Below are 25,463 nucleotides of genomic sequence, written 5' to 3'. Positions count from 1 at the left end.
CTGAATATTTAGACCAAGTTTAACAAATTTTTTATCTTAGATTGTAGGAGAAATAAATGGGCATGTTTGATACTTCCCCAAAAAATGCTCAGACTCAGTGGCGGGTTTGCCTGCTCCTCCCCAGAGGCATCATCCCTTTGGTCTTTTGTTGTCTTAAAAGTGGTTGACTTCACTAATCCCGAAAAGGATTACCCATATCTGAAAGAGTCACAGTCTGTCCTTTCAATAAGGGTACAGAAACTCACTGTATCCTGAGTTTCTGAGAATCCTGCGGTGGACGAACCTAAATGTCCTGATCTCGCAACACAGAGGTTAAACAGGCGCAGATTTGCTGAGAGCAGCTCCCCATGGGAGAGAAGCAAACAAAGCTAAAAAAAATAAAAGCCAGGGGAGGGGACAGCAGGACTTTCCTCTTGCCCATTACTGTTGCAAACCCTCTGCCAGTCCCACAGCGGCCACATGGGAGCCAGGGACCAGCTCGGCGGGCACCCTGCAGTACTCCCGGCCACCCCAAATTTTTCTCCTCTGAGAAGGAGGTTGGTTAGCGCAGGTAGGCAGCAACGCAGCTGCCCTCCTATCGCCAAATAAACTCAGTTTCCTTTTACTAGCACAAGAGACCTTTTATTTTGGAGATTTGTAGTGGTGCCAGGAATAATATGACTTGAACAAACAAACAAAAAATACAAACCCTTTGCATCTACAGCCAGGCCTGCTGGGACAGGCTCCCCTGTTAGAAGAGGGGGAGAGGCTCAGCCCAGCCCCTGGCTAACAGAGCTGTGCCAGCACAACCTTTAAAGCTGCGAGCAGACTTAAAAGCACAGGTCTAGACAAGAATTCTGTTTTTTTTTTAGCAAGGAGGGCTGAGGCTGGTAAAAAAAATGACTTGCAATGGCAAACGATTTATGCTCCAGCGGCGGCAAGGAGAGCCGCCATCAGGAGGAGCACGTCCCACTGCCACACTTGCAAGACGGCCATAGGCAGCAGTGGGCCCCAGTGCTGCAAGTGCCGGTAAAGAAAAAGAGAAAAGGGGAAAAAAACCCCAAACATGTGTTTGGCTTTGTCTCTTTTCAGGGCAAATAGCAAAAGTCCCGCGCTTTTCAAACCGCTTTCCATTGTGGGGTGCGGTGGAACAGTCCCCTCGACCCTCAGTGGGTGCCCCCGTTGCCCTGCCTCGAAGGGAAGCCTCTCGGAGGTCCCATTTTTGGGGAATTTAGGAGGAAATAACGACCGGGAAAGAAGCCCAGAGGCTCCTCTCCCTCCCCGGGCACCCTGCCCCCGGTACAGGGCGAGGGGCTAGCAGCCAATGGGCGTGGCTTTGAAGGGGGCGTGGCCACGACGCTAGCCCCGGCCCCCCGGGCGCTCTTGCCTCTGGGCTACGGCGAGGCGCAAGTGGCCAATGGGCGTGGCTTTGAGGGAGGGAGGGGCGTGGCCACCCCGGTAGCCCCGCCCCCGGCGGTGAGGTTGGGGCGCGGCGCGGTGGCGGGTGCAGAGCGGGATGAGCGCGGGCTGAGGCGGCGGTCGCCGAGGGAGGGAGTGAGGGAGCGAGGGGGAGCGGCGCCGCGGACGGCGGCCATGGTGGCTCACGACGAGCTCGGTGGGCTGCTGCCCATCAAAAGGACTATCCGGGTGATCGACGCGCAGAACCAGTCCTTCAGGGAGCAGGAGGTGAGGAGGAGCGGGGTCGGAGAGGGGAGAAGGGGGTTGCTTGTGGGTTTGGGGTTTTTTGGTGGGTTTTTTTTGAGGGGAACATGGTGGGTTTGGGAGACGCCTCCCTCACACACGCACCTTCCCGCTCTCCGCGCCTGAGGGGAGGCGACGAGCCGGGTGCGCTGCCCGCGGAGAACCCGGTCGCGGAGTGAGGTGCAGGCAGCGATTTTGGGGGGGGGGGGAAGGTCTTTAAAAAGAACCAACAACTTCCTAGCCCCTGGAGTGGGTTTGTCCTGGAGGAGTGGGAGCAGGGAGCCGAAACCGAGCTCGGCGCCTCACCTGAGCCCCGCTCCCCCCAGCGGGGGGTTCATTAAAAAAACGCCTGTTGCTCTGTGCGCTCTTTCCACTGACGAGCTTTTTCCGAATTAGGGCGTTCGTTTGCTGCATAAACCAAAAAAAAAAAAAAGAAAAAAAATCATGGGTGTTGGTTGGGGTTTTGAGGTTGGGGTTTTTTTTGGAGCATTGTTATTTTTATCATCTGTTGTTATGTAGATGAGAATAATTGCATTCCTGGTAGATGCTCGCTTGCCTCCTGCTGCGACAGAAGGCAAAAGTTCAGGAGCCAGGTAGGGACCGGTTGCCCTGGGCAGGGTTTTATTGCCGAGATTAGCGGTGAGACGAGGTGGATAAAAAAAAAAAGGCTCCCGACAGCTCTGGGGCTTGAGGGCTCCAGTCTGAGTCGCCAGGCTCTTGAAATCCTGGCTTTAAAACAGCCAAACTTGGGCAATCTCATTGTGCAAAAGGGAAACCACATGTTGGGAGAGAAATAACATAAACCAGATCTCTTAAGGGGGAGGAAATCACCTCTAATTCTTAAAACGTGTATTTTCTGCAGGGTATAACCAGCATGCTGGGTATCTGAAGTTAAACTTTGGGTCTGGGCTTCAGTAATGACTCCTAAGCCAACACTCCTATCGGTGCTAGGTGCTGAGTTGCTATCAAGAGCCACTGAAGTTATAAGCCGAGTGCCAGGCTAGATTTCCCCCTTGGTCGCGAACAGCCTGTTGAATTTGAGAAAGGTGAGGGCTGTAATCTCTGTACCGATGTGTCAAGCCAGAGCCTGGTGGTTCAGTTTGAGTGCAGACAGCTGTTTTCGGAACAGAGCTTGAGATTCAGCAAGCTCCTTGCATGTGAATCTTAAGATAGTCAGGTGGCGATTTCTGGCAGGAATTATTTGAGCTGGTGACTAAAATCCCTTTCTGCTTATTTGGCTTAATAGGAAAATTTTTGCTGTGCGTGGTTTTTAGATTTGTCACCATGTTTGTATGCATTGGTATGGAACTGGCACGTAGGACATTGCTCTCTAGTAAGTGATCCTTGTAAAAACCACTAATTATTACCTAGCACAGGGGGAAAGGTTGTAGCCAGGTAGGGACTAGCGTGCTGCTAGAGGAAAATGTTTGTTGCTCAAAAGTAGAGCCTGGTTTTCTTTTGAGCAGCAAGGTGCAATCTTTTCGCAATGCGAAGAGTTAACCAGCACTTAGAAGCACTTGAAGAAATTCCACTAGTGTGAAGTCTTGCCTGCCAGCTGAGGCACCAAGGCACAAATTTAGCTTTTGTGTATGTCTGATATATTTATATTCACTTTTAATAAAGAGTCCCCTGGAAAAAAAAATTATGAATGGAAGCAGAAGTGCTGTTGAAATTGCTGGGGTTTTAATTATCTGTCGGTGTTGTAGTGTTTAACACGGCTAGCTTGGTACAGAAGCTTTGCAGACTTCATTCTAATCTGGGCTTCTGTAAGTCATACAGTGTGGAGACAGGCTAATCATTGTTTGCAAGTACAGAACAAAAAAAAAAAAAAAATACTGAGCCAAAGTTATCCATCGTATGAACTGTGCTGAGTCTCGGCTTACACGACAACTGAGTTTGACTGTAAGCGGAGTACGTGACCCCAAGCTGAAATGCAGATCTCGGAGAAGGTGAGGTTTCTAAGGAGAGGGATATTCCCCCACACACCTTGGATCAAACAATATCGCTGGAAGGAGAAGAAGAAGAAACAGATGCTTTTTTTTGGCAGTCAAGCCATTCATGTCTGAGAGCATTCACAGGACAGAAAGTGGAATTTGTTTCTCTTTAAGAGAGAGGAAATGGCCTTTTGCTAAGCTGAATTTATAGCGTACAGAAGTCTTTCTGTTGGCCAGACACCCCAGGGGAGCACATCACATGTACAGAAAGCGCTCTGGTCATGCCGATCTGTGTGAAATCCCTTCCTCCTCAGAGCAGAAGAGGGCTCCTTGGGAGCCGTGCTCCCTCTTGTTCAAGAGAGCGGTGCTTTTCACTTCAGGCCTGTCTTTGCATGTCTCAGTATGTATGGGCTGTTGAGAAAAGTGGCGATTTATAATCCCAGGGAGCCCCTTTGTACCGCCTGTCCCAAACGGAGAGGCAGGAATGCCAGACCTTGTGCATATGCATGTGTCGCTTCAGCCTAGCACAGATGTGCTGGGAAGGCATTCACACATGTCCCTCAGCACAGATAGTGTGTCATTGTATCTCCTATCTGGAAAGGCTGCAGAGCTGACCCTTTTAACAGCGAGCTGCAAAAGACCGTACAAGCATCCTAAAGTACTGAGGTTTCTTGCTATTAATTTTCAGTGTCAATGTTTTTCTTTTCCATGCTATTTATATCAGTGGCCTTGACAGAGCTGTGTAGCTTATGTCTGTATATTTTTTGCGTACATTCTTGCAGTTTCTTAAGCTTCTCTTGGCTTGTGTCCCTTTATTTTAGTACACTGATACATGGTTTTCTAGAAGTAAATTACCTATCCTTTTCCTCCACTCAGGAACGTGAATAATTAAAGTTCCCTCGTCTTCCTTTGAGCCCAGCCTAACTTTCTAGCCTTCTGCATAATCCTTCTCCTGACAGACTCTGTCTTGAGTGCCAGTGGCTCATGGTTGGCAAAGGAGAGAAGCGACTGCAGTGTTCCCAGTGCTGTACCTAAACCCAGCTGAGGGTTGGGGTCCTGGGGCTGAGGACACTCTCTTACAACTTTTCTTCATTTCTATAGTACCCTCATAGTTCTGAGATTACCCAAAACATTTCAAGCATAGCTTTGAACAGGCTTTGTGCTGTGCCAAGAGGTCTTTCTGTTCTGCATTGCTCATAAATTGTTTCTTTTCATGTTTCCCCCCTGCAACTTTGAAGGCTTAATTCAGTGTGAGCTAACCTCCTCTGTTGCTTAACACTGTGTGTAGGCAGACAGACAGGCCACTCCTTGGGTCATGTTGCTGAAATCAGATCTTACATACGTAGCTTTTATGCTTCTTCAGTCTCAGGACTGGAATCCATCATGTTCCTATTCCCCCCTTTTTTGTTTTCAGCATTTGTCACTTCTGTTTCTACACAGAAGCAAAGCATTTGGGCACCTTATCTTGCAATCTCGGACTGGAAATAGCAACGGCAGAGAGTTTGTCCTAAGCACTCTTCTCAGTCTTTGCCTTTTAGCCTTTTGAAATGTAGGAGGAGGGAGTCAAATGTAATTAACCAAAAATGCCTAATAAAGCTTTGGTAAAATTTCTGCTGAGATGAACTCAAAAAAGAGACTGCTTCCATCAACTCATCTGAACCTCATGCTAAGAAACTTCCTTGTGATGATGAGTCATGTCCAACCAACTGCCAGATGTTTAAGAGCACCAGGGCACCTCATCTAGTCTTTCTCCTAGCCTTAAGCTCCGAGTCCATCTCTTCCTGGCATCCCATTGTGCACGCCTTTCCTGTACAGTCCTTACAATACAGTATTTTTGATGTAAAATATGTAGAGTTGCCAGCATGGTTTTAAAAACTCATCTGAGCTTAAGCAGCAGGAGGTTTCCATGGGGCGTTTCCTCTTTCTTGGCAGCATTTTGGTCAGGACAGAATTGAAAATGCTCTGGGCTCCCAGCAGGGATTAGTGGTGTAGAAAAGCAGAAGCTCTATCTTTCAAATCTAAACAACATATAAGAAAAATTACGATGACTTGCGGGGGTGGGGGAGCAGAAGGGGGAGGAAGCTTTGTAAACTGAAGGTTTTAAACTTTATCCACTTCGTGTGTGCATGTCCCTCGCAGGAATGTTCAGCATGTGGTCATTTGCTATTTGTTAGAATAGCTGCTGAGGCTGTCCTGGGCTCTGACTGCTACTTTTCTCTCCAAAATAAAATTAAAATGGAAAAACACATTCTTTCTACAAAGGAAAACATGATAAAATGGATAGGCAGATCACAGCTCCATCTTTAGATGACAGTCGCTTGCCTTGCAGAGGAGAATGCTTCAGTCTATTTATGTTCAAACCATAACGGTCCCTGTTCGAGCCCTATTTTGAATTCTGACTGATGTGTATGTTATCTTGCCTCTTTTACACTGGGCAAAGTCTCTGCAGTTTAATTTCAGCCTTAAAGTTCAGACAAATATTTACAGCCTCTGCTTTCCTTTTAAGATGAATGGCTACTTCAAAACACTCTCTTTGCTGTGTTTCCCACTCCTTAAGTGGGTTCATGCTTTTTAAACCTGCCTGGGCAGCTTGAGAAATGAAGTGGGAGTCACAGCCAGTACAATTTGTTCTCTGCTTTATTTACAGGAGCCAAGCAATAAGCGGGTTCGGCCTTTAGCACGGGTCACATCCCTGGCAAACTTGATCTCTCCTGTAAGAAATGGTGCAGTTCGGCGCTTTGGGCAGACAATACAGGTAAATAGCAGAGCCTTCTAGTCGTAGACGTCTAAAGATATGGGGAAGGTACTGGCTGTATGGGGGTAAAACAGGCACTGGGATTTCAAGGCATGTCTTGAAAATCTACTATATGATTTATGCAAGGACAGAAAGCTTGTTTGGGACTTGGGGGTGAAGAAGAGTTCATGAGTTCAGAAGTAGCTTGTTAGATAACCGGGTTATTGAGGGTTTAAGCAGTAAAAAAAATAAACTGATTCAGATAGGGAGAATTAGTTGATAAACTGTTCAGTACTCGAGATACGTGTGTTGGAGCATGTGCTTAAATGTGAACTGACCCTGCTGTTCAGTGACCTTTCAATAATGTTAGAGAAGTGTTTTCTAAGGAACACTATACTCCACACTTGCAGATAAGAGCGCTCCTGTGTCTGTGTTTTAAGAACATTGCAAATCACGAGAGCAAAGTTCAAGTGGCTCCTGATTAGCCCCATTATAGGTAGAATTATGATCCTAGTTTATTTACTTCCTCATACCTTGGAAATAAACCCAAGCTTTACCTTCCCATCCTCCTCCCAAGGGCTGCTGCTGGATCAGTGCAGGGAGAGGCACATGGAAAAGCTTGCCAATCTCTGGGCTCTCGGGGCTTTCTCAGCAGCTTGATTAAAGTGTTCCTTTTTCTGAGGAAAAGTGTCTGGGTGTGTTTTCCTGCCCTGTACAACAGAGGAGGATGAAGGATTGGGAGGGGTATGGATAATACTATAATATTTCTGTACTTCTGAAATGTTGGCTCTACTTTTTTTTTTTTTAATTTTTTTCTTTTTTTCTTTTTTTCTTTTTTTTTTTTTTTTTTAATTCCTATAGTCATTTGCCCTTCGCAGTGACAGCAAGTCTCCTGGCTGTGCCCAGAAGTCATGTAGCAGATCTGCTGCTCCTACTCCTCCTAAAAGAAGAAACAGTGTACTTTGGTCTGAGATGTTAGATGTCAACATGAAAGAGTCCTTGAGCACCAAAGAAATTAAGCGCCAGGAGGTAGGCTCTCTGCTAAACAGCAGGACTGAGAAAGGCAGCCGAGGCCTTGGCTTGTGCCATGTCCTTGGCGGGGAAGGGAGTAATGAGTATCTGTGGGTGACTTTATCTTCCTGTGCACCTTCATTTCTAAACCACTAGATTTATTTCTGCATTAGGCATGGGAAAACGTAGGCTTCTCTCTCTTGACTAGGGAGTTCATCTCCCCAGTTTGGCGATCAGAGATGCCAAGCTCTTTGCGTGGGGGTGCTCAGCATTTCTGAAATTCAAGACCCAGCCACCCTGGTTGCTTTGCAGCAGACCCAAAGTCGGGTGCCTTGTAAAGCCAGCTGTCTTTCTCTTAAAGCTCTTGACAATTGGTTGAAAGCCAAATAGCAAGGCCTTGGCTTGCCTTTTTCCTGTAGTTCTTAGACAAATCTTCTAGTGACAACACAGAAGCTGACTAAAGACGCCTGAGATTTGACCTCTGTGGTTTTCTGGGTTTTGTTTTTTTCGTACTTGCCTGTGTAAAAGCAGTGATTTAAAAGGCGCTAATATTTAATTTGGCTTGTGCGTGAGCGTCAGAGCTTTCACACAGTTGTAAGTAATGTTGCTTTCTTGGAGCTGGGAAAGCTAGCAGATTTACTTGAGGTTGTCATGCCCAGGTGGCATACAGTGATTCAGATGGCAAAACCGCCTATTCAAGCTGCAGAGGCAGGATGTACATTATGTGAGCTGAAAGGCTCGCTCAGAGGAAGACTGGGATTAAAAATTACTCTTGATGCTTTATCTCCTTCCTCACAGGCAATATATGAAATGTCTAGGGGAGAGCAGGACCTAATCGAAGACCTGAAGCTTGCCAGAAAGGTGAGTGTCTTTTTTCCTGCAGTCAGTAATCATATTACAGGTAATAATGAAGTTTCTTTGCACCTGCAAAGATTATATATCAGCTTTATCAGGCCCAGAATCCACAGTTTGAAAACTGGCCTGGAAAGTTGATGTGAGCAGTCCTACAGCACTGGTTTGATTGCAACAAACCCAGCCAAAAAAGGATTGCGCTTTGCAGTCCTGCAGAGCTAGTTGGGGGAGAGATGAGTTACAGAGCTCATCTGGGAGATGAGAAGAGTTCAGACAGGAAAGACCTTTTCATTTGAAGGTCTTGATACCTCCATACAGAGGTGAATCTTTTCGTGATCAAAGTTGATGTTACTGTTCCTGTTGGCTTCACTTTGTATCTGTCCTGCACGTGATATATCCCCTCATATTTAAATTGTCGGCTTTTGGGCTTGGGAGATTTGAATATATTTTAATACTGATGTTCTTTGACAGGCTTATCATGATCCTATGCTGAAACTCTCTATCATGTCTGAGGAGGAACTCACCCACATATTTGGGGACTTGGATTCTTATATTCCTCTGCATGAAGGTAAGAGCAACTGGATCATTTTCACATAATGTGCTGACTAAGAGTTAAACTCTATGCTTTCTCATGTTAGAACAGCTTACTGAGGCATTGTTGCAATTTCTATTTTTGTGTTTCAATTCCAGACTTGTTGGCAAGTTTAGGAGAAGCAACAAAACCAGATGGAACAGTGGAGCAGATTGGGCCCATTCTTGTGAAGTGGGTGAGTACATAACTTGGAGACAGCGGGCTAAAAGCGAGCTTAAAGAACATTTAAAGCTAGAAGCCGAAAAGCTGTGAGCTTTTGTGGCCTTGAGCAAAAGATTGAAACGGAAATCCTGGCTACATTGAAAACAAAGGGACTCTGTCAGCCGTAATGGGCCACGATTTCACCCTGGAGACTTACACTAGTGTGACTGCAATTACTTGCTGATTTATGTTTGAAATGTCTGTATCTTCTGGACTGTTTGTCACTAAGGTGATTTCAATAACGTTATCATTGTTAATCTCAAACATCTGAACTTCAAAGGCATCGCACGCAGGTTGCCCTTGTTCTACTCACGAAAGACTAGCTACATATACAAGATAGTCTGTTAGCTTTTTTTTTTTTTTTATTGGGCAGAGTATTGCAGTAAGGGAAGTAGAACTCCCCGAGTTTTGACAAGTTAATTTGATTTGCTTTTCCTACATGTAATTTGACTCCTGAATATTATTCTGTTCTCCTGCAGTTACCACGACTCCATGCCTACAAAGGTTACTGTAGCAATCAGCTGGCAGCCAAAGCACTTCTGGATCAGAAGAAGCAGGACCGGAGAGTGCAGGACTTCCTTCAGCGCTGCCTTGAGTCTCCTTTCAGCCGCAAGCTAGACCTTTGGAGCTTCTTGGACATTCCTCGAAGTCGGCTGGTCAAATACCCGCTGCTCCTGAAAGAGATCCTGAGACACACTCCCAAAGACCATCCCGATATCCAGATTCTGGAAGAAGCCGTAAGTAATAGTGCTGTCACGATCATTGTTCTGACATAAGCATGTCATTCTGGTGGTCCAGAAACCTTTCTTAAACCCTCAGCAATTTTGTGGGGTGGTTTTCTTCATGGACACAAATCTGTGACTGTAACCCCTCATGAAAGCAAATGAGAGATCTGTCCACATGGATTCCATCATCTGGAGTTCTTGAATAGCACTTAAAGGGAGGATACAGAAGCAGAGGTCACTATTTAATCATTTGTAAATGTTTTGGTTTATAGATATCTATAATCCAAGGAGTCCTCTCTGACATCAACCTGAAAAAGGGGGAGTCAGAGTGCCAGTATTACATTGACAAGCTGGAGTACCTGGATGAGAAGCAGAAGGACCCAAGGATTGAAGGCAGCAAAGCTTTACTGTGCCATGGGGAGCTGAAGAATAAAAATGGACATGTAAGTCCCTCGTGTTCATGGTAATTAATTCTCAAGTTTGAAAACGTTCCCTCAGAGGTAGTTAAAACTCTTTGTCTGTCATAGCAGGACCAGGAGCCCCTTCCATCCGTAGGGGTAGTTTAGACAATAAGCTAAATTTAAAAAGCAGAAGAGAAAGCACCTGATGGCAGTCTGTATTTCAGGGTGTAAGGGAAAGTTTCCTGCTGACAGCTTTACAATTGGCCTTCAGAAGCTGGAAAATAATTAGCACAAAATTACCATAGAAAGTGTGCTCTGTGCCCAAGCACTCCATCAAAAGGGATTTCCTGCCGGCTGTTTACTTTCAGGTGCTCTGACATTCCCCATTATGAGCGCTGGCGCACAGCTCTTCCAAACAAAAGTGTTCCTGCAAAAGCCTGTTTGGCTTTGAGATGAACTGCCAGAAGTTTATCTCCCACTGTAGCAGTGCTGAAAGACCCTGCTGTACTCAAGGCTCTGCTGCCTTTTGTTCTGGCTTGCAGGAGGAACCTTGTTGTAAACCTCCAATCTTTTTTTTTTTTTCTTTTTTTTTCTTTTTTTTTTTTTTTTTTGCTTGGTAGGGGTTTTTTTGTTTGTTTAATTTGGCCATTACACTTCCGTACACATGAAGTGTTTTGTATTGTCAGAAAAATATTGCTTCTAATCATCCTATTCTTGGCATCTGTAAATGATAATTCACTTTTTTAAGGGTCTTGTAAAACAATAAACCTGTTGATACAACTGTGGTCTGTGCCACCACTGCCAGGGCCCTATGTTGCTGTAACAGGAAACTGTCAGAAAATAAACATGGGTGAAACTTTGGATAACGTGACCTTGAATCCCAGAAGGTGTGTGACTGCTTTGACTACAGAGTACAATGCTTTACTCATATTCAAATGTGTTTTCTCTTTCAGAAACTCTACGTCTTCCTCTTCCAAGACATCCTGGTTTTGACCCGGCCGGTCACTCGCAATGAGCGTCAGGCTTACCAAGTGTACAGGCAGCCGATCCCTGTCCAGGAGCTGCTTCTCGAAGACCTGCAGGATGGCGATGTGAAAATGGGGGGATCCTTCCGAGGAGCTTTTGGCAATTCCGATAAAGGTATGGACCAAACCGGTTCATCTGCACAGGAATCTGTTGGTGAGGAGAGATTACACCTGGGCATAGATCCCCGTGGGCTGGGGTTCCTTTAGGATAGCAGACACATGTTAGCATTTACCTGTAGACTGTCACTGCTGGGCCCTGCAGTTTTACATTTGGTGGCCATAAAATGATATATGGTGCTTTGCAGCTGGTGCTCAGATTAGAAAACATCTATTTCAACGTGTTTGTGGGGTTTGGGGGGTGGGGGGGTTGGTGGGATTTTGAACGCTTTCCCTGAAGCAGAGCAGTGCAGTGCAGTCCAGGTCCCTTGTCTAGCAATGGAATCTAAATACTGAGCTAGGAACTGATCTGCTTTTTCCTATGTTTATCTTCAGCTAAAAATATCTTCCGAGTTCGTTTCCAAGATCCCTCCCCAGGCCAGTCCCACACGCTGCAGGCCAACGATGTCTTCCACAAGCAGCAATGGGTTAATTGCATCCGAACCGCCATCGCTCCCTTCCAGCGGACTGCTGCTGCAGCAGAGCTGAAGGAGCTGCCGGAGCTGAGCGAAGAGTCGGAGGAGAACAACCCCTCCGCGCCCAACATCAAAGCCCAGAAGAGGCAGTCTGCCATGTCTGGCATAACCGAGATGGAGCTAGACGAAAGCACATCCGAGTGTGGCTCCATCTTGGACTCGGAGGAAGCCAAGGGCATGAAAACACACAGAACACCGTCTGGGCACAGAAAAACGAGGGAGAAGCAGCTAAGTGGCAAGCGGAAAGAAACGCTAGTGTAAAGAGGAGCGCAGCAACATCCTGGTGGAAGACTGTTTATTTATAAATAATGTGTACATTTTTCTTGTAATGTGAGCATGATTGGATTCACTCTACTGAACAGAATCTTTTTTGTTGTTGTTTTTTATGTTGTAATGGCAGCTACTGGTATACAGTTAACACTGTTGAACTGGAGTCTGTTTTTACAAACGTGGCCACTTTGAACCTGGTTTTAATGCTGTGAGTGATTCGCAAGCCGTCGTGCTTTTGACTGCCCATGGCAGATTTGAAGAGCAAACTTTGGTTTCTGAAAGATTTCCACGTGCGGTGTTTGAAGTGGGAAAACATTAAAGCTAAAGCGGAAGTCTGGGCCGTCACCGCAAGCCTGGCAGCACCTCCTTTTGTGGGGGGTTTGGATTGACATTGCAAGGGTCCTTTTAGAGTGGACTCGAAACCTGAATTCATGTTTTCTTCTTGTCTTGTACAGCGCATGTTTTGCAGTGTATGGTTATCATAATCTGTGCAACTTTACATGTTAAACAAGGGGGGGGAAAAACACAAAAAAACAGACTCCAGGTTCAACAGGTTTTCAATTTACCTACTGGAATTTTTCATCTTAGTGTGTTCTTTGTACATTCCTCATTTTCACTCCTGTAACCTGCCAGATATTTAATTTTTTTATTAGTTGTTTTGCTTCAGGTTTGTTTGGGGTTTTTTTTGGTTTTCTTTTTTTTTTATTTTTGTATTTTGTTGTTGTTGTTGCTCAGACTTGGCATTTCCTTTCAAGTACTTGATCCTTCTTGCTCTGAGGTGTGCGTGTACATACAGTTTCTCACATCACTCCACAGTTCTGCGGAGCGCAGGCAAGCCATAACGAGCCGGTGGCTGGGAGGAGACGCCCAATGTACCCCGTTAACGATGAGCGACATAAATGGCTTGTGTGCGCCCCGGACTACTGAAAGAGAACTGCATTGCTAACGGGGTTTAGGAAGGTTTTAGGCACGTTGCAAAGGGTTTGGGGAGGGAAGAGGAGCAGCAGCTAGAGGGGAATAGCAGGGAGTGAAGGTAGATTTTTCTTGTTCCTATTGCCTTTTGGAAATGAAACGCCTTCCGCAGGGAGGCAGGACTGGAGGCAACCAAGGGTTTATTGCATGTGGTAGAAAGGTAGAGAAAAGAAAGCGTCTGAAGCTGATGACGTGTAAGGAAAGAAGAGATAGTGGTTGTATATACTCGTCACGGCGACACTGCCATGTTCTAGCGGTCCAAAGATTCGTGTGAGAGATGCCAGCTTGGTAACTGCGCTGCTGTAGGAAACAAAGCGATGACAGCTTTGAGCACAGCCAACAGGTTCTTCCTGTCATTCAACTGGTGATGGCGGGGTGAGGACAGCAATCCCACTGTACCTGTCTTTGAGTGTTACCCGAAATCTGTGCTTGAGGAGCTGTAACTCGGATGCAAAGGGTTATTGCCTGTCACATGTTTGGCCAGTAACGTTGGAAATGGGAAGAGGGTGTACATAGACACAGACGTGTGGTTCTCTGTAAATGTATTGTACAGTTTCGAGTGCCAAGTATAATTAAATTCCTGACAGCCTCTTGCCTGCCTCATCTGAGTCGCTGCTTGGGAGGGACACGCTTGTGCAGTGGGTGCTGCCGGATGGCAGCAGATAAGCGTGAACCTGCACTTCTCCGAAGCGCACGCTCCGGTCGTAGGGCTGTAGCTCACAGGAGAAAGCCGTGGCTTTATTCAAAACCCTCTTCTCTGTCACGGTTCCCCTTTGCGCTGCTGTGACCGGGCAGGACACGAGCCGGAGGTTTACAGCTCCTTGTGCGGTGTGGGGCCTGGCAGCCGCTGCCCTTTGTGTGTGACGGGCGGTCTCTGTAAAACAGGGCACAGCTGTGTGACTCACTGCAGTGCTTGCATCACTCTCCTCCTTTTCTGGGGCAAAAAGGAGCAATGGCAATAATCCCTGCCCTCCTGGGGCACTGAAACCTCCTTGCTACAAAAAAGAAACCACCCCCCCCAGAACCGAAATGGTCCCCATTTAGCAAATAATTTTAAAATATCTTCTCCTTGGCGAACCTTCAGAACCTTGAGCGTAAAGTGGAATTGGCAGGGCAGACTCCCCTCCACCGGGGCAGCTTCTCCCAGGGCGGTGGGGAGCAGCGGGTGATCAGCACCATGCTGAAACCATCAGGTCTCCATAGCCCTCCCAAAAAGCTGTGACCTGACGGTGTAGGGGCTGTCTGGGCACGGCTGCAGCTCCTGGGGAGAGCAGCACCGGCTCCAGGCCAGCTCACTCGGGCTGGCCGTGCTTCCCTGGGTCCCCCCCCTGCACCCCCGGGGCCCTGCTCGGAAGGGAAGGCTCAGCTCAGTTTGCAGGGACAGGGTTTACAGCTGAGCTTTGACCTGTGAAGCCAAGTTTTGATCTGGAGGAGGATCAGCCCTTCCCATGCAGAGAGAAGCTGGAAAAAAGGCTCCTTTTGCCATTTAAAAAAAGGTATTAATGAGCTGCCGGGGCACGTAGCTCGTCCTCAACAGAGAGGAAATCCTGCAGAGAGCCTGCTGATCCTCCCGCATGTCAGGCCGAGGCCAAACCTCTGTCTGGTCGGCCCGTAGCCGACAGCAAATTAGCCAAGAACTTAATTTCCCTTTAAAAGTAAATCCCACCCTGACTCCCGGTGGTTCCTATCCCCGCTCCGTCCCTCCAGGAGGAATGTGGAGACCACAGCCGTCCGCCTCCTCAGCCCTCACTTTGCTAGACTAAACAAGCCGGGCTTTCCTGGTTTCCTCCCATGCCGAACTCCCATCAGGTCCCGGCCAACCTTCTCCTCGCCTGCGCTGCTAAACCGCTGAGCCCAGACCCCCCCCCCCCATCCCAGATTCGGGGGGAGCCAGGGACGCAGGGGGGTGAAATACCCAAGGGCAGAGGGGGGCACCGAGCCCCTCCGTCCTCGGCCACCCTGGCTGTAGTGACGTCCCCGTCACGGCCAGGGAAGGGGAAGGTGTCCGTGCCCGGCGGACACGTGGGCACCTCTGCCTTCAGTAAGGAGCTCCCCGGTCCCGAATTTACCTTCGGGGATCCACCCAGCTCAGGTGCTACATGCCGAGAGGAGCCAATGCCGTCCCAGTTTACAGGTGAGACCTTCCCAGAGTCGGGGTCCAGAGCGGGGTACATCCCTCTCCTGAGCATCTCCCCGATGCCGGTCTCCCTCCTCTGCCATGGTGACATCTGGCAGGTCCAAAAGTGGGACTGGGGTCCCTTCGCTTGGGCTAGAAAAGCCTGACTTCAGGAGCTGCCCTGCAGACCCTGCCGTTCTCCCTCAGCTTTGGAAACCTCCGTTAAAACAATGCCTAAACTAAAACACGAGCCACTGAAGCCCAAATTTTACACCCAGCAGCTATCCCCTGGAGATCCCCGCAGCCATTGCAGGATCATACCCAAGCTCAGCCTCTCCAAAATCCCGTTTTCCACATTAAACCTCAACGCAATTTATGCCGGGCTTTGTGGAGGTTCCTCTCCATCCCCACGGGTGCTCACGGGACCGGCCGGCCTCGGCGCGTCTGGGCTCATGCGGGGGGCACAGGGCCCCACCGAGGTTTCCCTGTCGGAGCGGTTTCCCTCTCCGCCTCCAACTTTCTTTTTTTCCACAAATTCATCAGCCTCACCCCCACCCCCTGGTCTGCAAATGCAAATCCAGACGTCGCCGCACACATCTGCGCACATCTGGGCTTGCGTTACGAGCCACGCAGGCTCGGGATAATCCGACTGGGTGCTTTTAACCATCTGGTCTGGGGTTGGTTTTTTTTTTCAGCCATTACCTGGATCAGACCGCTCAAAGCCAGACGCTGAGGTTGAGCAGGGAGATGCTGCCTGGAAAACGCTGTGTGAGGCTTTAACCTTGGCCGCTTGCAACCTCCTTCGTCAAAGCATCGACCTCTCCAGCTCTGGCTGGAGACATCCCGGGAAAATCAGCTGCCAAAATACCCATCAGCCAGCGGCTGCGTGCTCCTACCTCCCACCGTGGTGGCCTCACCGCTTTCCCATCCTACCCCACGGCCCATCTCGGATGCCATAAATAGGACCTGGCCATAAACTGCGGGATTTTATGGGCCAGTAGGAAGTTTTATTAGGTTAATTATCCTGCCGTGCTAATGAAGGTGCAGTTAAGCAGAGTCTAAATCAAGGGTTGGCTTGACCTTCTCCCAAAGGCTGCTGCAAATGTGGGAGGCAATGGGTACAGGTGACAGGGAGATGATGGGTGCTGGTGGTGGGTGCTGGTGATGAGGATGTCATGGGTGCTTGTCATGGGAAGGTGATGGGGAAGCGATAGGTGCTCGTGATGGAGAGATCATGGTGGTGGTGATGGGGCAAAAAAACCCAGCAGCTTCCAGCTTCGCTCAGCACCAAGGGACACCCAGGATGGACCAACCCCTCCATCCTTAGCAGAGTGACCCAGGGTCCTCCCCACCCAGCCCACCCTCATTTTGGAGCTCAAACAACTACCCCCACAGCTTGAACAAACACCTTAACCCTCCCGGGCTTTGAAAACACAACACAGATAATGTTGGTGTTTGCTTCTCCCAGCTGGGTTTCAGCCAGCTCCCCCTCCTCTTGGCTCCTTGCTCGCCTGCCCAGGGCTCTTTCACAGCAATTTTAATTCGATCTTATTAAATCTGGAGCAGAACAGCAAGCGTGGGCAATTAGACAGACAATTAGGGAGCAGCTTGTTGCACAAGAAGACCTGCCAGGGCCTCCCCTCCCCGAAACACGCTCGCGGGGCGAGTAGTGCCGTGCCTCTCGCCAGACAGGTTCTCGGCACGGCTCAGCCGCTTCCTCCCTGCAACTGCAGCGTTTTACGTGCCCGGAGTTTTTTCCAGATGAGGTTTTCCTCAAGACGGTGATCCACCCCCGGACTTTGTCCCACCTGGACATCCCATTTCCCATGTGTTCCTCAGTTGTCCCATGGGTTGGCTTCTGTTTTGTGGCCTTCCCTCCGAATCCCACAGCTCTAATTCCTCACTGGGTTAAACTGGGGTAAACTGGTGCCATTTTCCTGTAGCTGAGAAAGTCAAACTATCTTCTGCTGTGGAGCCTGGTCATCTGGTCCATTAGCTCCTTGGCCTGGCTGGTGACAGTCACTTGACCATTATGGGCACACAGGAAAGAGGGGTGGATGGTCAGAGGGACAAGTAGATGGACGGTAATGTCAATGCATGGATGGATGGACAGATGCGTGGACGGGTGGATGGATAGTTGACTGGATGGATCATTGGGCGACTGGATGGATGGATGATAATGTAGTTGGGTGGATGGATCCACACATGGATGGATGGGTTGGTTGGTGGGATGGATGGATGGTTGGTAATGTAGTTACGTGTACAGATAGACACACGGATGGATGGATGGACAGCTGGGTAGATGCATGCGTGGACGGAGGGTTGGATGGAAGGTAGTGAGAGTAGATAGATGGATGGACAGCTGGACAGAGAAATAGCCCTCGCCATCGTCTGCCTCTGAACCCTCCTGTACTCCCTGCTGTAAGAGATGAGTAAAAACGAAAGCAGGCCATTACAACCTGGTTAACCCTCACTCAGCCCCGGGGTTAACCCCTGACTAACCGGGGCAGGACTCATGACACTGCTCACCTGATACCACCACCACGTCAGCTGCCCCAGGGGCCGTGGAGCTGTTTTTGGGGAGCCCGGAAGAGGCATCATGGCTGATTCAGGTCTCCGTCAGCGCAGAGCACATCAGCTCCGGAGATCCAGGCTCTGCCTGGACCTGCACGAGTGAACCCTCTCTCGGCAGGTTTGACACGCTGCCAGCACCGCTCTTGGTGGCCCTGGGGCTGGGGAGACTGGGGGGATCCCGCTCAACCATGCGGGGCTGGAGGCCTTTGCACAACTCCAAACCCCACCAAAATTGCCTTAAAACAGCCAAAAATAGTATCACCCCCCCGCTTTCCGCCAGCGCCCTGCCTCTCCCCGAAACCACCGCTTTGCTGCAAGCCACAGCGCAAATCCCTTAATTAGGGGGTTTGTTAGGAGCCAGCCCCACGAAATGCCACCAGCGGAGCAAGCGGGACGGCAGCCGGGGTGGCCCAAGGGGGCTGGCGGTCACCCTTCTTCTCTAGCACCCCAAAACTCTCCTGCCCGATCCGCCGGGGTCCGGCTGAACCGTTCCTGCTGACCCCATGGCTCAGCCTCTCCCGTGTGCCCCAGCTCCTGCCTCCTCCTCCTCCTCCTCATCCGGGGAGAGGCAGGTTGGAGGGAGGAGGCCCCATCTGCGCCTCCCCACCGGCACCGCGGCGTGCCGGGGCAGAGCCGCGTGCGAGCGGGGAGCGCCATGGCCGAGCGGCTGTCGGAGGAGCAGATCGCTGAATTCAAGGAGGCTTTTTCCCTTTTTGACCGGGATGGAGACGGTTGCATCACCACGAAGGAGTTGGGCACCGTCATGCGGTCGTTGGGGCAAAACCCCACCGAAGCAGAGCTGCAGGACATGGTGGGGGAGGTGGATGCCGATGGCAGCGGCACCATCGACTTCCCCGAGTTCCTCTCGCTGATGGCGAGGAAGATGAGGGACACAGACAGCGAGGAGGAGATCCGTGAGGCTTTCCGCGTCTTCGATAAGGACGGCAACGGCTACATCAGCGCGGCAGAGCTGCGGCACGTCATGACCAACTTGGGTGAGAAGTTGACGGACGAGGAGGTGGATGAGATGATCAAGGAGGCCGACTGCAACAATGACGGGCAGGTCAACTACGAGGAGTTTGTGAGGATGATGACGGAGAAGTGAGCCCCCCTGCCACCCACCTCCAACCCCATCCCACAGGTAATTCACTGGGATAAGGCTTCATGCCCAACCCAGCATCCATGGAAAGTCCCGAACCATGGGGTCTACCCCACCCATTGCAATGGCCACCCCAAATCTTGCATCTCCCCCATCCCGACCACCTCCTGCCCTGCAACTCTTGCTGGCGGTTGGAAAAATCTATGTTCATGGTGCTTTTTTTTTATTTTTTTCCTTAATTTCTTCATAGGGAACAGAGGTCGTGGTGGTCCCCCAGCCCCTTCATCCCCTGCTGCCTTCTCTCCGCCATTCTGGGCTGGAAAATCCTCTTTTATCCCAGCCGGAGCGTCACCAGCCAGCGTCTGCATCGGATGCGGGCATCCTACCTGGCAGGATGGGGCTCAGGGTGCAGATGGACACGGGGGGTCTCTTCCCCCTGCCCCCCCATGAGACACACCTCTCATGTCCATAGAGGTGCCAGTGGCCATCGCACATTCCCTTGGCACCACGCCGAGTCCAATAAAGAAATGCCCCCCCCATGTCCTGGTGGCTGCCATTTCTTCCTTTGGCTTCTCTTTGGGGTCCCTGCTAAAAAACAACCCCCCAAATCACTGACATCAGTGCATCCCAGCCAGGGTCAAGCCCCACATCACCCCCATCCTCTTTCCCCCCATTCTTCTTCCCTACAAGCTGGAAAAATGCCCCTCGTGGGTGCTGGGCACCCTCCAGCCGCAGCCCCCAGGGTTGTGGCTGTCCCCACCCCAAATCACCATCACTTTTGGGGTCTGCTGTCTGCACCCCCAGGGTATTGGGGGCCCTTTTCTCCCTCCCCCCAAGCTAAGAGGAGAGTTGGCAGCTGGATTTAGCCCTAATCCGCATCCCAAAGATAAATTAGACCAGGATTCACCTTTCCTGGCTGTAATCCACCCCGTCATGCTCTGCGTGACTCCGTTTCCCAACAAAGAGGGTGAAACCCAATTGCAGCAGCCTTCCTGCCCCGGGCTGGGGTGATTCCCTACACAGAGGGGTTTGAAGGAAAATTAATTATAATGGGTCTTATTAATGCTCAGTCACTAATGAGCAAACAGGGAGGCGGCGTGAGCGGGGCATAGCTGTTTCACGGGGGACATTGTGGCTCTGGGGATATTCAAGCCACCACGAGGACTTCATCCCCCACCTCCAGCCCATCCCTGGGGCCGGAATCTTTGGCAATCCCGGTTGTTTTCCCAACGCTCGGAAAACCAGGCAGGTGCCTGCACGCCAGCTGGCGGGGCTGAGCACGCCCACGCTCGTTGCACCCCAGGCACGGCCCCCAGCCCAGCACCCAGCACCTCTCACCATGTGCTGCCCTCTTGCTCGCGCATCCAACCTGCCCGCAGCTCTGCGGGGGACAAGAACGGGGCAAAGCCAGGCAAAAAAATAAAGCCCGAAATCCCGCAAGATCAAGCGAAGGGGTCACGCTAGGCTATTGTACCCGAGTCACTAAAATTAGACCTTCCCGAAAACATGATTATTTATTAATGCCGCGTTTCAGTGCAAAACCATACCCTGTATTTTTAGGCTTGACCTTTTCTCCTTCTATTCTGGGGTTGGTTAATTACCAGAGTATTTTTTCACGCCACTTATCCCGAGCTGGTTTTTCTTAACAACGGCCTTTCACGGGAGGCTGGACCCCGGCCAGAAACGCTGGCCCCGCAGCCCCATCAGCAGTGGCAGTGGCCTGGAGAAGAAAGTTTATTTGTGCTTTGGCACTGGAAACCTTTGCCCGTTTCTCCCCCAATTTGATGGTCGGGAACGTGGCGGGAAGGTTTCTGCCGGCATCATTCGGGATGGACAGACGGACAGATAGGAGGGTCCTGTTTGCTTCAGCAGTGCCACGGGAGGGGATTTTGCTTCCCAAATCTAGCTTTCCAGGCTCAAATTGCCCTGCTGGAAGGGGAAGGAGCTGACGGGGTGCAGGATCTGGCCCAGCACTCGCACACTGCCTCCTGCCATGCAGGGCAGAGCCATGACTCAGGGGGCAGTTTGGATCAGGCATTGGTTAATGATTAAATTAATTGAGCGTGCATGGGAGGTGCACTCGGTGCCTGGGAGGTTGGGGGGGGGGAATCCATGCAGGGTGGAAAATGGGGGCATGGGGTGGTAAGGGAGAGACTGGCCGATTCCACCCCAAAACCCGACCGGGATGGTCCCCTGCACCTGGGGAGGGAGATTGCAGGGTGGGACCTGGGTAGGGGTCACCTGGGATGGGTCCTGGGGAATCATCTAGGCTAGGACCTGGGTGATCCCTTGGGATAAAACCTGGGGGATCAGCCAAGAGGGGACCTGGAGGAGGGTCACCTGGGGTGCAACATGAGGGACCATTTAGGATGGGGCTTGGGGGATTATCTCGGATGAGTCCTGGGAGATCCCTTGGAATAAGACCTGGGGGGTGGGGTGACCTGAGGTGGGACCTGGGAGGGGGTCACCAGGGATGGCACGCTGGAGATCACTTAGGATAGAGCTTGGAGGATCCTCCAAGTGATTGGACCTGGGGGATCATCTAGGATGGTATCTGGGAGATCATCTAAGATGGGACCTGAGGGGTGACCGCACAGGGTGGCAGAGGAGGGATCACTTAGAACGGACCGTGGGGGATCACCTGGGGACCTGGGGGTTCATCTAGGATGGGACATGGGGATCATCTAGAATGGGACACGGAGGATCCTGCAGGATGGGGCACGGGAGATCTCTTGGAATGGGACTTGGGGGGATCTCCTGGATCCAGGCTGTAGCAGCTGATCCCATCTCCACAGCTGACAAACAATCTTCCACCACTTTGCCATATATTTTCTGCCAGCCTTTCCAACAAAAAAGCCACCAAGGACTCCAGCACCACCCAAAACCAGAGGTCCAACCATAAACCCCCCATCGCTCCCCTCTCCCTACTCACAGTTCTGGTTCACCTGGACACAGTTTTTCTCTAAAGTGATACTTTTTTAGGAGAAAAGCAGCTCATGAACCCCCCAGCATCACCCACCATGGGGACTGCAGATGCTTCTGCTCCAGGGTTGCTGAATCAGTCACAAATTCTCCCCATTCCCTTTTATTTTAGCAAAACAAGACATTTTAATAACATTTGAAGAACTGGGCTTTAAAAACACATCAATTAAACATTGGGGAAACAATACTGACACCCCCAAGAGAGACCAAGGAGCTTTTCTGAGCCCTCCCAAAAGATGTTGAAAAGAGAGGCAGGATTTTTTTCCCCATTTTCGCCATTTCCCCCCCCAAGCCTCCCCAGGGCCATGGCTCCCTGCCTCCTCCCTGGCAATAACTCTGCTCTTAAGTAAACATGACGTATTGCCTGGGAAATGTCGCTGCCCATGGGAAGGGGAGGCCCCTCGACACCCGACTGCTGTAAAAAAGTGGGGAAAAAAGGATTTTTGCAGTGGGGTTGATCCCAGTTGGTGAGGTGAGGGGTTAGGGGATGGCCACAGAGGAAAGCTCAGTTGGTTTGCAGCAATCCAGGTTCTGCATGAGGGAATAAATAACTAAACGAACCCCTAAAAACCCCAAAACACCTTTGAAAATATGTCTTTCCAATATTTAGTTTGGCAGAAAACTGTTTCATTTCTCAGGGGTGTTTTTTAACCTGTTTTAAAGTGCTTTTTCTCGCTGATTTTCCACTTTCATGTCATCTGTGAAAGGAAAAATCACTGTATTGGGGGAGGAAAAAAAAAAAACACCACCACAACACAAATTGCCCCACGACCAGGCACCGCGTATGGGGCAGGATGGGCCATGGTGCCCAAGGATGGCCAAGATGATGCTGAACGGGGCCATTTGGGGCTAGACCCAGCGCCGAGCCTGAGGTTGCACCAGATGGGGAATTGTTTTGGGGCAAAGTGCCTGATTTTGGGACTGGAGCAGTTGGGTTTACCCAGGGGCTGGGGTTTTTTTTTGGCATTAGCCCCTTTGCCCCATGTGGGACTACAAGTACCGTTGCAATGCAGATGCCCAGCGGCATCCGAGGCATGGAGCTGCTTTGCATGACACGAGTTTCCCCAGTCTCAGCTCACAGCTGGGCCAAAATCATGATAACCTCTTGGCTGCATCTGCCAGGACATCTGGTGATGAATCTTGGGGGGGCTGCATTGGGCTTCACCTGATGGGGAAAGGCTCTGCCCCCAAAAGGCTGCACTGAATCCCACTGGGTCTGTACCAAAACTGCCCCTGAGAGCAGGACCAGGGGAGGGGACAAGTGGGACGGGGACATGGGAATGAGTAGGAGGACAGTGGACAAATGGTACCAGGAGACCAACAGGACCAGGAGAGGGAAACAAATGAGACCAGGAGTTGGGGACAAACATGACCAAGAGACGGGACCAGTGGGACCAGGTGTTGGGGACAAGAAGAGCCAGGAGAGAGGAAAAATGCAACCAAAGGATGGAGCAAGTGGCATGAGGAGACAGACACAAGTGGAACCAGGAGATGGAGACAAATTGGACCAGAAGAGACCAGTGGGACCAGGGGAAAAGGACAAGTGAGATCAGGAGATGGAGACAAGTGGGACCAGGAGAAGGGACCAGTAGGACCAGGGGACAAGGACAAGAGGGACCAGGAGATAAGGACAAGTGGTTGGGCTGGGGATAAGCGGGAGCAGGAGACAAGCAGGACAAGAAGAAGGGACCAGAACAACCAGGAGATGGGGACAAGTGTGACCAGGAGAGGGGACCAGGACAGGGGCCCCCATGCTCTGCAAATGCCAGGTAGGTTTTGGGGGGCATGAGCTGAGCCGAGAGCAGCCCCAGGGCTGCTCTAACACCCTGTGCCTCACTGCAAGGAGGGGAACACCTCCCCAGCCCCTCCATCTCATTTCCCCGGCGTTCCCAAGGCTCAATATAAAGCCCCAAGGGATTTTGCAAAGACACTTGGGGCTCCTCGCAGGGATGCCAGGAGCCCCCAGCTGCCACTGCATTTCACAGGGCTCCTCTCTCTCCCTTCCACAGCCGAGGGGTTTCCCAAGTTCAAGTTACCAAAATAAGCCCCCCATGTCAGCCCTGGGGGCTTTCGAGCATGAAATGCAACCAGTCGCCAGCCCCCAGGCACTCAGCGATGGCCAGGTTTCCAGCATCGCAGGGTGGGCAGATGTGGCTCCAGCCCGGCCGGCTGGCGGGGGATTAAATCGGATGAGGTCTTTACAGGCGCCAGGAGGGTTTCCTAGACATCTGAAGGGATCCTGAGTCCCTCGGGAGCCAGATAAGGACCTGCAGCAGCTGTAGGGTGGCCAAGGTGGTGACCGTCAACCTTCAAGGGATGTAGTCTACCGCTGGCACCACGGGATTTGGCTTTCTCAACCCAAAAAGTCAGGCATCCCTGCAGGGGTTAACTGCAGCAGCCGCAATCGGAGCTGCTTCATTTTCCATCCCTGCAGTGCCGGAGCCATTGGGGCTTTTAATGGGAAATTAATAGCACCATGACCTCAGCCGCCACGCACGCGGCCCAGCTCGCCGGCGTGCCGGCAGCCCCACGTAACCACAGCCCACCATATCCCAGCCGGAGGAGATTTTGGGGTCTTCTCCCTCTTTTCTCCCCCAGGATAGGCAGGATGATGGTGCCATAGCTCTATAACTCACTGCCAGAGATAAACAAACAATTAAAAAAAAACCATCCCGACCTCTGCAGCTTTAAAGCCCAGCATATTCCTCTCTTTATACCTTAAAAAAAAAAACAATCCTTAATTTCCCACTTTGGTCCATACTAGCCCCAAATCAGCCCTCACAAGAAGAGATGCCAAAAAAAAAAAAAAAAAAAAAAAGAGCCTAGGCAAAGCTGAAAGGAAAAAATAACTGCTTCGCAACCCCTCCATTCTTATTTTTTGCCCTATTTTTATCCCATCCAGGGAGGATGCCCCATGCTTCCCCTCTCCCCTCAGCCAAGCTGGGTTTGCATGTCTTTCCCTCAATTCCCATTTTGTTCCTCAAAAATGCATACCCCCCCCCGAGCTGAGATCAGAGGAATTTTATTACTGACAGATCTGGGGAATGCAAAAAAGCTTTTTTTGCAATGGGGAGGATTGAAGCCCGGAGGTAGGAATTGAGTCGTCTGGAGGCGATTTGTTGTTGCTATTCATTTTTACCCAGGATAAGGGGGGGGGAACCCTCAAATACAGGTGAAATGGGGCCCATGTTTGCAGATTTAAGAGCTTTGCTGGAAAAAAAAAAAAGAACATCTTGGCTCGGGGCAACCCACGATGCCTTTGCTGTCCGCCCACAGAAAACCGCCCGGGCTTGTTTTGGGGAGCAGATTTTTCAAAGCTTTTCCAGGATTTGTCTTTCTCCTGCGAAAACTGGTACAGACCCAGCTGGTTAAATATTTCCCACTCCCCAGGGAGGTTTTGCTGTTCTTAACTGGGGGGAGCAGCACCGCCAAGCGGTACCTCGGGGGGAAGAGGCTCCCCGCAACCCCAGCTGCAACAAAACCTGCAGATTTTGAAGATTTTTCACCCTCACATCACAAATCGGTGCCAATTCCCCCCAAAAACACCTCCCCAAAAATCCACAGGCACCTTTTCCCCACCCCAACCGGCTCCCGCGGTCCATAAGACAGACCTGGTGAGCAGGATGGCTGGAGAGCTTCTCTTAGGGAAGGGACTGTCCCTTT

The 25,463-nt window shown here is 50.5% G+C and overlaps 2 protein-coding genes across 2 annotated transcripts; both read left to right on the top strand.

Annotated features, from left to right (window-relative positions):
* Positions 1-1,498: 1,498 nt before the first annotated feature.
* Positions 1,499-13,620, top strand: LOC104319472 (neuroepithelial cell-transforming gene 1 protein). Its single transcript, XM_069801525.1, has 10 exons — positions 1,499-1,665; positions 6,262-6,369; positions 7,210-7,377; positions 8,158-8,220; positions 8,683-8,779; positions 8,902-8,978; positions 9,484-9,741; positions 10,002-10,172; positions 11,084-11,270; positions 11,648-13,620. The coding sequence occupies exons 1-10, from the start codon at positions 1,573-1,575 to the stop codon at positions 12,046-12,048; spliced, it is 1,623 nt and encodes a 540-aa protein (XP_069657626.1). The 5' UTR covers positions 1,499-1,572; the 3' UTR covers positions 12,049-13,620.
* A 4,710-nt stretch (positions 13,621-18,330) lies between these two features.
* LOC138689027 (calmodulin, striated muscle) lies at positions 18,331-19,355 on the top strand. The gene is made up of 2 exons (XM_069802308.1): positions 18,331-18,860; positions 19,069-19,355. Exon 1 carries the CDS (start codon positions 18,375-18,377, stop codon positions 18,822-18,824), a length of 450 nt encoding a protein of 149 aa, XP_069658409.1. The 5' UTR covers positions 18,331-18,374; the 3' UTR covers positions 18,825-18,860; positions 19,069-19,355.
* Positions 19,356-25,463: the final 6,108 nt, after the last annotated feature.

This window comes from Haliaeetus albicilla, chromosome 14, assembly GCF_947461875.1.
Source record: "Haliaeetus albicilla chromosome 14, bHalAlb1.1, whole genome shotgun sequence".
Classification (NCBI taxonomy): Eukaryota; Metazoa; Chordata; class Aves; order Accipitriformes; family Accipitridae; genus Haliaeetus; species Haliaeetus albicilla.
This window is presented reverse-complemented; position numbering and strand designations above follow the sequence as displayed.

What these genes read in the sequence shown, in the direction of transcription:
- LOC104319472 (XM_069801525.1), top strand. Translation starts at nt 1,573, where the DNA reads ATGGTGGCTCACGACGAGCTCGGTGGGCTGCTGCCCATCAAAAGGACT. An exon ending in GGCCCATTCTTGTGAAGTGG is followed by an intron (nt 8,979 to 9,483) that starts GTGAGTACATAA and finishes GTTCTCCTGCAG; the next exon opens with TTACCACGACTCCATGCCTA. An exon ending in TGAAGAATAAAAATGGACAT is followed by an intron (nt 10,173 to 11,083) that starts GTAAGTCCCTCG and finishes TTTCTCTTTCAG; the next exon opens with AAACTCTACGTCTTCCTCTT.
- LOC138689027 (XM_069802308.1), top strand. Translation starts at nt 18,375, where the DNA reads ATGGCCGAGCGGCTGTCGGAGGAGCAGATCGCTGAATTCAAGGAGGCT.